This window comes from Ciconia boyciana, chromosome 8 (genome assembly GCF_034638445.1).
Source record: "Ciconia boyciana chromosome 8, ASM3463844v1, whole genome shotgun sequence".
Taxonomy (NCBI): Eukaryota; Metazoa; Chordata; class Aves; order Ciconiiformes; family Ciconiidae; genus Ciconia; species Ciconia boyciana.
In genome coordinates, this window is record NC_132941.1 from 9,444,676 (window position 1) to 9,458,688 (window position 14,013).

The 14,013-nt window shown below is 53.8% G+C and overlaps 1 protein-coding gene across 1 annotated transcript; it reads right to left on the minus strand.

The window, feature by feature from the left end:
• Positions 1–826: 826 nt before the first annotated feature.
• On the minus strand, positions 827–9,507 carry RHCG (Rh family C glycoprotein). The gene is made up of 10 exons (XM_072870289.1): positions 9,297–9,507; positions 5,728–5,914; positions 5,100–5,250; positions 4,197–4,344; positions 3,643–3,809; positions 2,805–2,942; positions 2,312–2,448; positions 1,661–1,785; positions 1,209–1,282; positions 827–1,028 (listed from the first exon to the last, which is right to left on the minus strand). The coding sequence occupies exons 1-10, from the start codon at positions 9,505–9,507 to the stop codon at positions 963–965; spliced, it is 1,404 nt and encodes a 467-aa protein (XP_072726390.1). The 3' UTR covers positions 827–962.
• Between the last annotated feature and the right edge of the window lie 4,506 nt (positions 9,508–14,013).

The window sequence follows — 14,013 nt, forward strand, 5'->3', positions numbered from 1 at the left end:
CCTCATATCATATCATCCTGGAAAACATGCAGGGTTTAGGCCTGATTTTCATTCCTGTCTCCTCCAACTCTGGCTGAAGCCTGATGGTCCGGTTAAGAGCCAGGGGTTGTGCTCTGGCTTTGGGCTCTTCCCATCAGGATAGCACCGGTAAGTGGAAGGAGCGGTCTGATGACACTGGAAGAAATGGCTGAAACCAAAGAAGAGGAAATGGTCTTACCGGCCTCTGCCGTATGTGCAAACAAGGAGCTGAAGGAGGCCTCAGTAGAACAGTTGAGAAGGTGATGGTGGAGGCATGTAAAAGTGTAGCCAGACTCAAAGCTGGCCCTTACTTAGGCCTGGGATGGCAGCATGAGCACGGGGACAGCCGCTGCACCCCAGCACCCGCCCCCTAAAAAGCACCAGCCCAGCCTGTGCTTCCCACATAGGCTCAGCCCCCGCCGTGGAAAGTCAGAAAGGCTGCTGCCTCCAGCTGCTGTGTTTTAAGGTGCCAGGTCCTAAGCCAAGTGTCTCCACAAGCCTGCACTACCCCCATATTGCCATCGCTCGTGCATCCACTTCGCCCCGCCGGGCACTGGGAGTGTCCCAGCTCCTCCGCTTTACCCCCAGCAGCCAAGAGCTCTCCCAGTAGCTGCCCTGTGCTGCCGTCGGGAGAGATGGGATCTGGGCGATATCCCATCCTGCTCCACTACTCACGCAACGGAGCACAGGCCTGGAAAGAATAACATGTTCTTATTTTATTCACAACAGCTCGTTACAAAAGCAGGAGAGAAGGGCCAGGCCGGGTGCCTCCTCGTCACGGGGAGAAAACGAGCCTTTGTCCCCCCGGAGCGGGGCCTGGTGTCCTGTGGTGGGGGAAGCGGCGGTGGGGGCAGCCCCGCGGGCGGGAAGATGGCGGGCAGCCCCGTCTCCCCCCCTGAGGAGGCAGCGCCCTTGGCGGGGGGCGGTGGAGGGCTGCGGGCGGCTCAGGGCGAGGCGGGCTTGTCGGGGTTGTGCATGTGGTACACGTCGCTCTCCTCGTCCTCCGGCACCTGCGGCACAGCAGAGCCCCCTCAGCGCCGCGCCACGGCGGCCCCTCACGCCGCGGGGGGACAGCGCCATCTTGTGCCTCTCGCCCTTTTCCGCCCCGTTCACGCCGCCGGCCTCGACCCCACACCCCGCCTCAGCGCCTCGGCCCGCAGCCGCGCCAGCCCGCCCGCCCCCCGCCTCACCTCCCAGTAAATGTCGTCCTCAAAGCAGTTCTCGGCGGCGGGGTCGCCCCAGACTGGCAGCTTCAGGATGGCCCCTGGAAGCAGCCGGGCAGAGCGGTGGGTAGGGAGCCATAATGCGTGTGGGATGCAGGCAGGGTGTGGGTGGCCAGAGTCCACCCATCCCGGCAGCAAAAGGGGCAAACGCAACCCAGGCATGGTGCTCGGTGTCGATCCCCTGTTTTCTCCAAACCCATTTGAGCTTGCCCCCCCCTTGGCTGCCTGGTTTCCCCTGCTCCTGTGGGCTTTGGGGTGGTCCCGCTGCAGGGCATCCAAATGTGAGCGAGCCAGGGGCTGCAACCCTCGAATGCAAGCAGGAAGGACACATCCAGCCACAGGCAGGGGTACATGGGCACCTCCATTTCAGCCACAGGCTGGACTCAACCTTCCCCTCTCTGTGCTCCCCTCCTGCTTACCCACAAGGGCCCCCCCAGTGAAAGCCATCAGCAGAGACACCACAATGCCGGCCGCCTGGAAACCTCCTTGGACACTGGGTGTCCGCGTCTGGTATGTGCCAGTGAAGTCAAACGCCTTGATAAACCTGCCGAGGGCAGAAATGGTGAGGATTGCTCCTGGCAGGAGATCTTCCCTGTTGCCCTGCTCCTTCGGGGACTCCTCCCTAGCCCCATCCCTCTTCTGCAATGGACCAGGAGAGTGTTGCAATGACACAAAACACCGCTCACTTCCTTCTCCTCTGGCCCCTGGCAAAGCTTTACCTAGGAGGAGCCCAAAATACAAACATTTCTTTTGTATTTCAGACCTTCAGCCTTAACCTGACCCCCTGAAATAATGCAGGGATGGAGGAAGGAGCACCTCCCTGCCCACTGTGCCCCAGAATAATGCCAAGGAGCGGGGTTATGGCTCACTTTTTGAGGCCACCAGAAGTCAGCTGCAAGGGATGAGTCTTTTACACTTCAGTAAGCCTGACACAGTCAGTGCACCCATGTTTTTGAGGGGGAAAGGGGCAGCTCTGGAGACTTAACAAGGGCTGTTAATTGCTCCTTGCTCCTAGGCCAAGGAGCCTCAGGTAAAATCTGTTCTCAGGGAAAATTTTCAAGCTGTCTTACCCTTCCTTTCCATATACATCCTCCGTGGCTGCAGCTGCAGTGATGGCCCCCACAATGCCCCCAATAAGGCCCGGCATGCCGTGGAGGTTGTGGATGCCACATGTGTCCTGGATGTGCAACCTGGACTCCAAAAAAGGCTGAGGGGAAGGGAGGTAGAGAGAGATCAGAGACATGAGCACAGCCCTGGAAAGGATTAGTTCCATCCATGGAGGACTGGGATAAGCAGAGAAGGAAGAGTGATATTGTGTCCCATTTAAGAGCTAAGGGCTTGTAGAAGAAGATGTGAGCCAAGCTCAAGACAAAATAACAACATATCCTCCAAACACTCTCCTGTTGGGAGAATGAACCTTCCTGAGCATTTTGGGGCAGTAAATGGAGTCAGAAGTGCATCTACGTAAGGGATGGTGGAAAGCAGGAACCCTCAAAGGGAAGCAAATCCATTCCTGGTCTCCTTAGCAGGACCAGGGCTTCAGACTCCTAGAGCAGCACTCACCATGAGGTAGACATACCCCACCGTGGACACGATGCCACAGATGAACCCAACAATGAGGGAGCCATATGGAGTCAGCATCATCTCTGCGCTGGTGCCCACAGCCACGCCACCTGCCAGCGTTGCGTTCTGGATGTGCACCTGCAGAAGTAACCACCCTGTCTTGGCATCTTGGGGAGATCGCAATTGCTCAGGGGTGGTGCAAATGGTAAAGTGGGAGAATCAGCTCTGAAAATGCTTCCAGAGGAAATATCACGGCCCATTTTCCTGCTTGCTGGTGAAAAACAAGAAGAGAAGAACAGGCAGCCTCTGTCTGTAGCACAAGAGCACATAGACTCCCACTCCCTGTACCACACACATTCTTTGTATCCACAAATCTGGGTGGGGAGTTGTGATGAGATGGAAATTGTCTCACCCATGTGTCACGCAAGCTCTGCTGTCACAGAGACATGTCACCCACACACATAACACGTACAAGTCAGCCCCCCGATTGCTCACGAGCTGCCACGCAGGCCCTTCTTGGCTTGCTGGAGAGCGCTGCCAAACATGGCTCTGCAACATGCCCATCAGTAGCTCTCTGGGCAGAGCAAGTCCAGTTCCTGCTGTGACTTAGTTCCACCACGTGCAGGGCATCACCCTGCACCTCAAGCACTGCAGGACTCACTTTCCACCTGCTTATTCAAGAAAGCCTCTGGATTTCTGCCTGGATGCTGGTTGCACCATCACGCCCTGAAACCCAGTATCTGTTCAGCAAAGGACAAGTGCCAATCGTTTCCTGGATCCTCAATCAATCTCATTATAAGTACCCTGGGCAGCGCAGGGCTCTCTGATCCCAGCTTACCATGTCAAGCTTGCCTTTCTTCTGCAGCATGCTGGAGAAGGCCATTGTGGTGAGGACACAAGCAGCCAGCGAGCAGTACGTGTTAATGGCAGCCCGGTGCTGAGCATCCCCGTGCTCAGAAATTGCTGAATTAAAACTGGGCCAGTACATCCATAGATACAGCGTACCTGGTGGGATGGGGAGGAAGGGACGAAGAAGAGAAAGGGAAAAGAAAGAATATAGGGACTGAAAAAAACTTTAAAGAAGATCTTTCTGCACAGGGTGAAGTTAAATCCTGTAGTCCTGCTGCCCCGGAGCTGCACCCCCCATAATGGGACCAGCATCAGGAGGGGCTGGCAGAGAGGGGGAACCAAAATGCATCCTTGTCTTCCCAGGCACCATCTCAGCCCAGCCACTGATGAAGGGAGCTGAGTAGCTCTGAGAAGTGGAAGCCTGGGATACAGAGCTTCTCAGCCTCAGATCCTGGTTTCAGTTTGGTTTTCCCAGAGACACAGGAGGGACCAGCCCTCTGCAGCTGAGTGGTCCACATGTCCCTGAGGTGGTGGCTGACTCACCGATCATAGCGAAGAGGTCAGAGTGGTACACTGAGCCCTGCTTGTCCTTACTCTGCTCCAGGTTGGGTCTGTACAGGATGCGTGTCACTGTGAGGCCAAAGTAGGCTCCGAAGGTGTGGATGGTCATGGAGCCACCTGCATCCTTAACCTGCAGCCATGGGAAAACAGAGGCTCGCTTCTGCAATTGCCACTTGTTTTGGAGCTTAGGTCTGGTTGGCATCATGCCCAGCTTGTCTGCCCACCCGTCCATCCAGCCTGCACTCAGTCATGGGGAAAAGGGGACAAAAATGCTGTGGTCCTGCTATTTATCCTGCTCACTTGGTCCCGTGCATGGCCATGGCATTCCTCTTAGCTTCCCCTTGGAAGGCATCAAAGCAGAGGGGAATTTCCCAATGGCAAGCAGGTTGCAGCAATAGCCAGGTTGGCTCCCATGTACACTCAGGTCTTCTAGGAGCTTATTTGCTTCCCAGTCCTCCAAGCCTTCTCTTGGAGGGCAGGAGCCCTGCCTCCATCAGCAGACATCTCGTCCTCTTTGTCACTTGATTTCCTTCTACAATGCCCATATTCCAGCAGGGAAAACAGGTGAGAGGGAAATCTCAGGCAGGAAGAGAATGACTGGCCCTTTGTTCTAAGACTCCCTGTCTGCCTCGGGAGCCGCAGTGAAGGGACCCAGTGCTCTTGAATTGCCAGGCTTGTGTGTAAAACTCCAGGAGATCTCCCTTCCCAGGGAAGTACCCCCCACTGACCCCCTCTTTTCTAATCTGTCTACTTTTTCTGCCTGAATTCTTGCATTTCAAATGCTTATGAAGGCAGTGGCTTGGTGGAGCCATAACAAAGGGAGACAATTTGGAGAGATGTGGAGAGGAAGGAGCAGAACCAAGCGGGTGCTGCCTAAAGCCTTACATGAAGCAGGTTGAGGAGGATGTACTCGTTCACTGCGAAGAGTGTGACTTGAAACAAAGTCATGATGAGAAGCTGTATGGGGCTGGTTTTGCCCAGGATGGCCCCAAAGGCAATGCATACGGAGCCCACACAGAAATCAGCATTGATCAGGCTGGAAAAGGGGAAGGATAATTGTGATTTAATGAGGAAATACTCTTCTGTAACTCACCCTCACCCACCCCCAGCTCTAGAGATCCCACCTGAAGACAAATAGGTGATTAGGAGCCAGCCCTGGATTTCCCACTGACCTTCCTCCCATCCTGACATACTGTCCAGGAAAGCTGCTTTTCCTCAAATTATTTAAATAATGTGGATTATGTATGTTCTCAGCATTGGCATCCATGGTGCTTGGCTTGGGACTAAGGGGTGATGCTCGTCTCACATTTCGCTTTGAGCAGTACTACCATAATGGCAAGTACCTTTGGGCTCAAAGGTGGAAAACAAGTGGAGGTATGCAGAAGGAAGACAACATTTTGGAGACTCATTTGCAAGTAACAGAGGGACAGGTGCTGACAGCTGCTTGGCTCCTGTCCCAGCTCTTCCATTGGCCAGTCAAGAGGTGGCACCCCAGAGCCCATCTCCTCCTTACTTCTCCACTCCAATGAGGATCTTCCCGCTCTTGAAAGAGTGGAACCAGCCTTGCATCAGGAGAGCCCACTGGATCCCAAAGGCAGCAAAGAGGAAATTGAAACCCACGGCTCCGAATCCATAACGCTTGAGGAACATCATGAGGAAGCCAAAGCCCACGAAGATCATCACGTGGACGTCCTGGAAAGCTGTGCAGAGGGAAGGGGCCATCAGCTCTGTGGGGAAGGCAGGGCTGCGAGTGCTGTTTGAAGTCGGCGGTGAATGGAAACTAACAACATCAGTGGCAGTAGGGGGGAAATTCAAGAAGAAATGTGTGTTTGTCCCATGTCCCCATATTTCTAAGTCTGAAAATGGCTCAGCTTTTGGAAACTGGCTTTTGGTTAAAAGGGTCAGTCTTGAAAGTAAAAAATGTTTATTAAAAGCTGCATGCAAGAGAAGACTGGAGACTAATGGAGTGTACAAAGGAAAACATTTTTCTATTCAGATTGTTTTTTCCCCTTTTGTAAAAAACTCGGAAAATGTCATGCAAAATGACCAGTGAAGTTTTGTTAAAAACACATGAATGGTCATTTTGCGTAGGTCCATCCAATGCAGGGTGATGGCTCAGAGCAAGAAGAGTACAGGAACAAGGGAAGTTTACAAATACATTTTTTAAATGCTGCTGAAATCAGTGGCAAAATACCCTTGAGACCAGGATCCCACCTTGTGAGATTTTGAGTGCTTAAACCAGAGAGACCCAGTTCTTCCCACAAATGCTCAGACCTGCTAACTTGAGCCCCTCAGATGCCCTTCCCTGGGGGAAACCAAACCTGCGTGAGCCTCTTGAAAGAACTTCTCGGTGCAGTAAACCTGCTGTACTTTTTAATGCTGCACATTTCTATCAGATAAGCATCGCTTTGCAATTAAGTGAGCTGAAATGCTGCATACTTACAAATTGAACCATGCAAACCCTCGCACTGGAGGCCACTCTGCCCATGAAAAGAGCAGGAGACCCAAGGCTGGGTTCTCCCACCGGGAGACTCACACCAGCAAACCCACACTGTAGAACAGGTAAACACAGCATTGATGGAGCTATGCCAGCAAGTTCTGCATTACGCAGCGCACAAACCATTATAGCCACTATAACCAGCAATGTCTGTGCACCTCAGAGAAGGCATAAGCTCAGGGCAAAGGAAATTCAGTGACTGAGAATCTGCTCTACCCCGAACCTGTGCTGAAATCCAGCAGCCCTAGATCTGCTCCCGCAGGGACAGTGGGGTTGTATCTGCTGCTTCCACTAAGGGCTGGGTGAGGATTTGGGTGAGGTGTAGCTCTGCAGAAGCCTTGGCTTTTGTCCTTTGGTGGTTTACAAGATCTTGCAACTTGTATAAGGACGAGCATTTGGGCAGGCTCCAGCAATGTAGTGTCATGTTGCAGAGACAGGTTAATCTGCTTGTTTTTAAAAATGCCCCCATGCCTATGAAATCACTTGTAAAAAAAGGAAGGAGACAAGATCTGCAGTTGGCACTGCTCAGCAGAGCTCACTTCAAATGCACTTCTCCGCATGTCCTAAGAACCAATCTTCCTAACTCTGGTTTTACCATACAATCCCACAGACTTTCCCTCTGCAGCTGTATTTATTCTCCCCACCTCTCTTTTCCAGTGTAAGCAGCACAATACACAGCTAGAATTATCTGCCATTTGCATTATATATTCCCACTTTCATCCTAAAAGCAGAAATACACAGGTCAGAGTTAAAGCTGTGGACTGTGCGCCCTCCAAAAACACAGAGAATGCCCACTGTGTTAGACCCTGTACAAACCCAGGAGGAAGAGCAGGTCTTTCTTCAAACGGCACCCAGTCTAAAGCCTTTTTCTAACCCTTGCATTTGTTTTCCCTTGGGAAGAATAACGTTGGCATCACTCAGAGGCAGCCAAGGTGCTGCCATGCCCTAAAGGTTTTGTGACCCTGCTTTTGCAGGAGGACAATTGCCGTCACTATCGAGAGGAAGTGTTTGGGCTTTGGGAATGCTATCTGTGCTGAATAATCTAATTTCTTTTCCCTAGAGAGCAGAGGAGTCACCCATTAGGGAATATCAATGGGTGATTCAAAATGAGAAGGAATTGTCACACTGACTGGACCTGGCAATGGGCAACACTGACACAATCGTGCACAGGCTTCCCTCTGCCTGCCTTCCCAATCATCTCTGGGCTTGGAGGACCTGTCAGTTTGTCACTCCTATCCCACTGCCATCGCGGACAGGTCCTATGGACAGTAGCAGTCGCAGACACTTTATATTGTCGCAGACACTCATTAATACAAATGATCCTTGGGTGTTCAACCATTGCGCTGTCTTCTGAGCAGTGCCGCATGGACACAGGGATCAAAATGCCAGGGCTCAGTCACCTTGCCATGTTTGTCCATCTTTGCAGAGAGAGAATATTTCTGATTAGATAATGGAGAAAAACCACCTGTGCTTTTGGGCATGTGAGCCCTTCCTCAGGTCTGAAACAGAAACATAATTCAAAGCTAAACTGAGCTAAGCAGTTGCTTTTAGGTTGATTTAGTTGTGTGAATCCATGCAGCCATTTGAGGGGGAATATTTGGCGCTGCGGAGCAGGGGTGGGATATGAGGATAGAAGAAATGTCACGTCCTTTAGCTCCTACAAGCTCCTTCTTGGACCCCTGGTGTCCTCCCAGCATGTCACTGACAAGAGCAGCCCTCGGGCACTGCTGCTGCTTCATGCCAGCCTGCATGGGGTTAGTCCCAAGGGCAGATCTTGAGGGAGAGCCCAGGACAACCACAGCCGTAGACTAACTTGGAGGCTGGCTGAGCAGCAGGTTTCTGTAAGCAAATCCTCTTCTAAACTAGCTAATCCTCAGCAGCTACAGGTTTCTATAGCTCCTTTGATTTAGCAGGTGTTTTTAATGGAAATGTTCTAAATAGATGCATGACTCAGGCCTGTTGCTTCCTTGGAAACAATTGCCTACAGAAGCAGCCTGTTCTGAACGGCTCACAAAGATGACCAGCCCTGGAGATCAAAGCTGGCCAAAGGCACCGCCTGGCCAGAAGGGCTTTAACCACCTGAATAATCCCAATGGCAATATGATAGAGCAACCCAAGAGCCCTGGGAACCTGGCAGGTTGGGAGGACTCCGGCATCGAAATGCCAGTAGCTGAAGGGTAATTTAGTAGTGAGGGGGAGGACGTAGGAAGGGGAGGAAGATGTCACAGGATCTCGACAGCCGTTCCTCCGTATGCACAGAAAAGCTTGCTCTGATCCAGAGCCGAGGGAGGGGGCAGCAAGCTGAAACTTGCAGCGTGCTGGGAACACGTCAGCCCTATTCCTGGAAAAAAGACGTCACGTACTGGTATCACGGTACCCTGCTGACAAAGCCCCAAGAGCGCTGGAGGTCCATGAGGCTCTCTTGCTCTTTGGTGTGCCCCAAACCAGCCTCAAGGTAAGAGCCCGACTTTCCAGCAATCGGTGGAGACGTCGCCTCTGACAGGCTCTGCCATGGGATGGGATGCGATGGGTTGGGATGGGTTGGGGGCCAGTCAGCACCAGGACTAGGCTTCCCAAATACTTACATGGGTATCGGAAGTAGAAATCATTCTCTATGTCGCTGGTCAGGTTCATCTCTTGCTTCTCTTCCTCCCAGTGCGCGTCAGCTTCGGGGCCGAAGCGCACGAAGACCCCGAAGAGGACGATCATGGCCACCTCCCAGAGGAGGCATACCAGCGGGAGCCGCCAGCGCATGTACGTGTTCTTCACCATCCCCTGGTGCCTCGGCCGCTCCATCCGCAGGGATCCCTGGGGGCCTGGCAGACCGTGTGAGCCCACATCCCCCGCGCCCGGCCGAGGCGGGCAACATATATAGGTCGGAGAGGGCGAGGTGGGGCCCAGGGAGGTGCCTGTGGCAGGATCACGTTTCAGAGCACAGGACCTTCAGCAGGCTTGCTCCTCTCGCCCTCCTTCCTCCCTGAGAGCAGGGACAGGTCTCGGCACCTTTTCTCCAAGCAGCTTGAGCACCTCTGAGCCCTGCCTCCCCAGGGTTGAGTAGACCTGGAGGCCAGCGTGAGTGGGGAGTGGAGCCCGGGCGTCCTGCCCCCTGCTCTGCCCGGCCCCACACTCCTTCCCTTCCCCTTGCAGGAGCACCCTGACCACCACTGCCCCCAGCGCTCTCCCTCCCTGCACTGGGTGCTCCCCTCACCACCCCCCCTCTGCAAGCACCCTTCCCCACCTGGCACTGAGGGTGAAGGCAGGGAGCCCCTCGCTCCAGCTCTCAGCTGTCCTCCCCAGCTCTCAGCTGTCCTGCACAGCAGCAGCCCCAGGAGACTCTTTGCCTCGGGGTGAGACTGTCCTGATCCTTGCTTTGCAGCGTGCATCCGGACAGTCAACCGCACCGTGTGAGCCAGGGTGGAGGTAAGCAGAGACAGGCTTGCCACCCCACTCCCAGAGCCTCTTGGGCAACACCAAACTGTCACGGGGGCCCATTTCCTCCTGGGAGCCTCTGTCCTGGGTGCGGAGATGGGGGGACACAGCCCTGCTGCAGTGGGGGTCTGCCTCAGGCTGCCCACCCCCTCCTCAGAGCAGCTGGCTCTCTTTGACCAAGAGCAAATGGGGCTGATCCCAGGGGCCATGCTTCCTTCTGATGACCAGGAAAAGATGAGCTGTGGGGCCTCCCCATATCCTTGCCAAGGCAGCCTGAGTCACTGGGCGCAGGTCTCACTGTGGGGCAGTCCCAGGAGGAAGAGAAGGATATATGCTTCAAACCAAATGCCCAGATCCTGCAATCACACACGTACAGACATGCGACGGCCCTGCCAAGGCTGCCATGTATCTATAAGGACGTAGAAGTGACACATGTCCCATCATTTCCCAGAGTGATTTACCCAGCGCATCCTCCCATCAAGACAAGCCGGGCTGGGGCTGCATGAACCAGGGCAGTACTCTGAGATGGTGCTGGAGACCTCAGAGCTGCAGCCTAAACATCCCCTCCTCTGGTTTGGGGCTTCCTTTAATTAATAAACATAAACACAATGCTCCTTTCTTCCCATGGTTTTGAACCATGTGCTCTTTCCCCAAAGAGCCGGGCAAGACCTCCAAGCGGATCCCAGCTCCTTCCTCTGCCTGCAGATCCTCGAGATGCCTGTCAGTCTTCAAGAGATGAAAGACTGCAGCCCAGGCAAGCTGCCCAAATTTGCTGATGGCATCTAATTGTGGCCCGCAGGCTGAGCAAGCAGCACTGATTTCTGTGTTGATTAGGCAATAATTTGAGTTTATTATTTTTTCTTGTTTGCTTTCTTCTCAAAATGACAGATGGCAGAAAAATGCTGTGGATGGTCTTGAAGAGACTGACGGCCACACAAAATCATTCTCCAACCTCATTTGGGCCCTGTGCAGGCAGCAGGGCAGAGGCAGCTTCGGAAAGAGCTGAGGAGATGCAGCTCAGGAGCACTTCTGTATGGCAGAAGAACCAGCTAGCGATCCAGACACATCAGGGAGGGTCAGCTGGGAGTAAGACAGCAAATGCGCCCAGACAGCAAGTGAACACTGGACCATGGGAGAGCATCAGCCTGCAGGCTCCTTCCCGCAGCCCCAGGGGAGCACTGGGAGGTCGGGGCCGCAAACCAGTGCTGTGCTTGGCAAGGGCCCAGACCAGCACCCCTCCCCTCCTGTCCATGCTGGGGCTGAGGAAAAGGGAACCCCATCTGCCTAGCCCTTTAGCCTGCATGAGCAGAGCTTCAGCCGGCTTTGGCTGGACTGGGGCCACTTGGTGAGGACACCTAAAGCAAGTGGATGTTGTTGTTGTCCTGAGGATGGGCGCTCCCTTGAGTGATGCTGCTCAGGGCCCACCCACTATGTTTTTGGGTCTCCCATTACACATGGTTTCTGCAGGGCGGTCTCAGCTGTACACACCAGGAAAGAAGAGATCTCCGGCTACAAAGAAGCTGAAATCCCTAAACAATACCTGAGCCCTAATCGCTAGAAGCACTGTTGATAGTTGCATGTTCTCCTGCCAGCTACGTGGTAGGACCAGTCTTCAGCCCTACCCTGGCGCAGCTCTTAGACACCTTGAGAAAGGCAACACAGAGGCACAGAGGAGCATTTTATAACACAAGGGAACTTGCTAAGGCCTGGTAGTGTAGCCTCCAGCAATTATGCTCTGTGGTTACCCTTTAGCAGAAGAAACCAAACTGCAGAGCTTTTCTAATCCACGGTCTCAATGAAATGGCAGTGTCCCCAGAAAAGCAGCTTGCAAAGACCTTGCACAGCCCGGGAGGCAGCAGCTTTGTCCCACCCGCTGTCCCCGGCCCCTCTCCCCTGGGTCTGGAGGCCGAGGACAAAGGCTAATAGCTTTTCCACTGGCCTGATAGTCTCACCTTGCTGCACTGCCTCGCACTGCCCCTCCTTATCGACCTGCAGATCAGCACTTTGCCACTGCAGTCCCATCGGAGCCGGCATGCTCTGCTGGCTGCCCACGCCGTGAGAGCCCATTAAAGGACCAGCTTCTCTCCAGGCTCCTTTGCAGGGCCAGGGTAACGCTGGAAGGGCTGACGGGGCCGTGCCAGCACAGGTGCCTGCAGCGATGCAGGCAGAGTGCTTCCTTCGGTGGGTTAGACCAAATTCTTTGCAACCATCCTAGAAGGTACCTAACTGCGTGGCAGGATGCATGGGGCAGATTTCACCATGCCCCAGTCACAAATATCAAGCTGCTTAAAAGCCCTGTTGGAAACTCCATGCCGATGTGAGCCAGCGCAGTGCCTGCTGGAGGCAATGCTTGCCTGCTCCACCACTGAATTTGGCCCATCACGTCCAGTGTGTATAAGAGCGGCAAGGTTTGCCAAAAAAATCAGCGGGATGATGCAGGGGGAAGAGGGGCAGGTACGTTTGCCCTTCTGCTCTGGAGATATGGGACTAGGGCTGGCAGCGGTCAGGTCTCAGTTGCCTTGGGAAGGCTCTGGGTGAGGGTTGTACTGTACTGGTCCCAGCTGGGTCTCTCCCAGTTTCTCACTTTTACGAGCACTAAAAATACTTGAGAGATGTAAAAACAAAATCTAAAGTGCACAGAAATCCCTCCCTCTTGCCCGGAGGCCTTGGGGCAGCTTCACCCTGGAGAGGAGGGAATGGGGGCTCCTTGGATCACTGCGAACTGTCTCGGCAGATCTTACTGCAGCCAACGCTGGGCCAAGGCGCTGTGCCGGCTCCGAGAGGTGACCACAAAGCCAAGCACCCCGGGGGTCTGGAGGCACCCAGGGGAGGGCAGAGCTGGAAGCACCATCTCCACCGTCTGCAGCATTGCGGGCGCTGGCCTGACAGTCCCTGCCTGCTTACCCTCGCCTTTCCTTCCTTTATCTCCTGGAAGCTCCAAGGATTCACTGGAATGAGGAGAACCAAGTAAAACCAGGCAATACCAGAACTTCTCCAGGGGAGGGATGTGAGGCTGGGCTAGCCCACATGCAGCAGGCAGGGATCCTTGCTCCTGGCTGGATTTACCCTGGAGCTCATGCTGGCTTGCCTAGCTCACTGGCGAGCAGAAGGGAGGCAGATCAAATTCTCTTCCATTAAGACAGAGAACCGAGGAATTTGCTTCCCCAGGAGGCACCAGTGACCCTACTACACCCAGGCCAACGCCACCTCCGAGGACTTTAACGCCCAAGAAGCACAGCCAAGCCTCCCAGCCTGCCTCCTTCCCTTCCTGCAGCTCCCTCCCTTCTCAGATGACTGCCTGGAGATCCACCAAGGAGCCTTTTGCCCAGCTTGACTTGCTCTTACAGAATTAGTGCGCAAAGCAGCAGCAGCCACTACCAGTAGCCTTTGGGCATGTGGGGCGGAGAGGGCACTGGAGGATGACAATACAGGGAGGCTCAGAAGCCTTCACGCAGCACAAGTGAGTCTCTGGGCATTGCCCAGCATCAAAGGTGACTCAATTGCTTGTGCAGGTCCTTGAGGAGTGTCCTGAAAGCAAAGCATCCGAGTCAATCCAAAACAAAACCTTTTTTGGCTGGCTCAGCAGAATGGCAAACAAACTTTCTACTGGGGTGGGACAGAGTGGTGGTATGGTGGGAGATCAAACAGTTCATTTAGGTCTGGGTTTTCTCAGCTCTTTTTTCCACCCTCACTGTTAAATATCACTCGGGGAGAAATGTTGGAAAAAGGTCAGAATAAAGCAAGACTTTTTTAAGTTAAAAAAACCCTATCTGGATCAAAGTGCCAACCAAACGTGAGCCCAATTTACAAATTATTTTTCTTGTGCCCTCTCCTTCCTCCCAAGAAACCACATTTATTGGCAAGTAAATGATT

Excerpts from the sequence above, each read along its gene's own strand:
- RHCG (XM_072870289.1), bottom strand. The coding sequence starts at position 9,507 with ATGGAGCGGCCGAGGCACCAGGGGATGGTGAAGAACACGTACATGCGC. Across the intron at positions 5,915-9,296 it reads TTTCTACTTCCGATACCCAT|CTTTCCAGGACGTCCACGTG; the intron begins GTAAGTATTTGG and ends CCCTCTGCACAG. Across the intron at positions 1,786-2,311 it reads GATGTATATGGAAAGGAAGG|GTTTATCAAGGCGTTTGACT; the intron begins GTAAGACAGCTT and ends TGCCCTCGGCAG.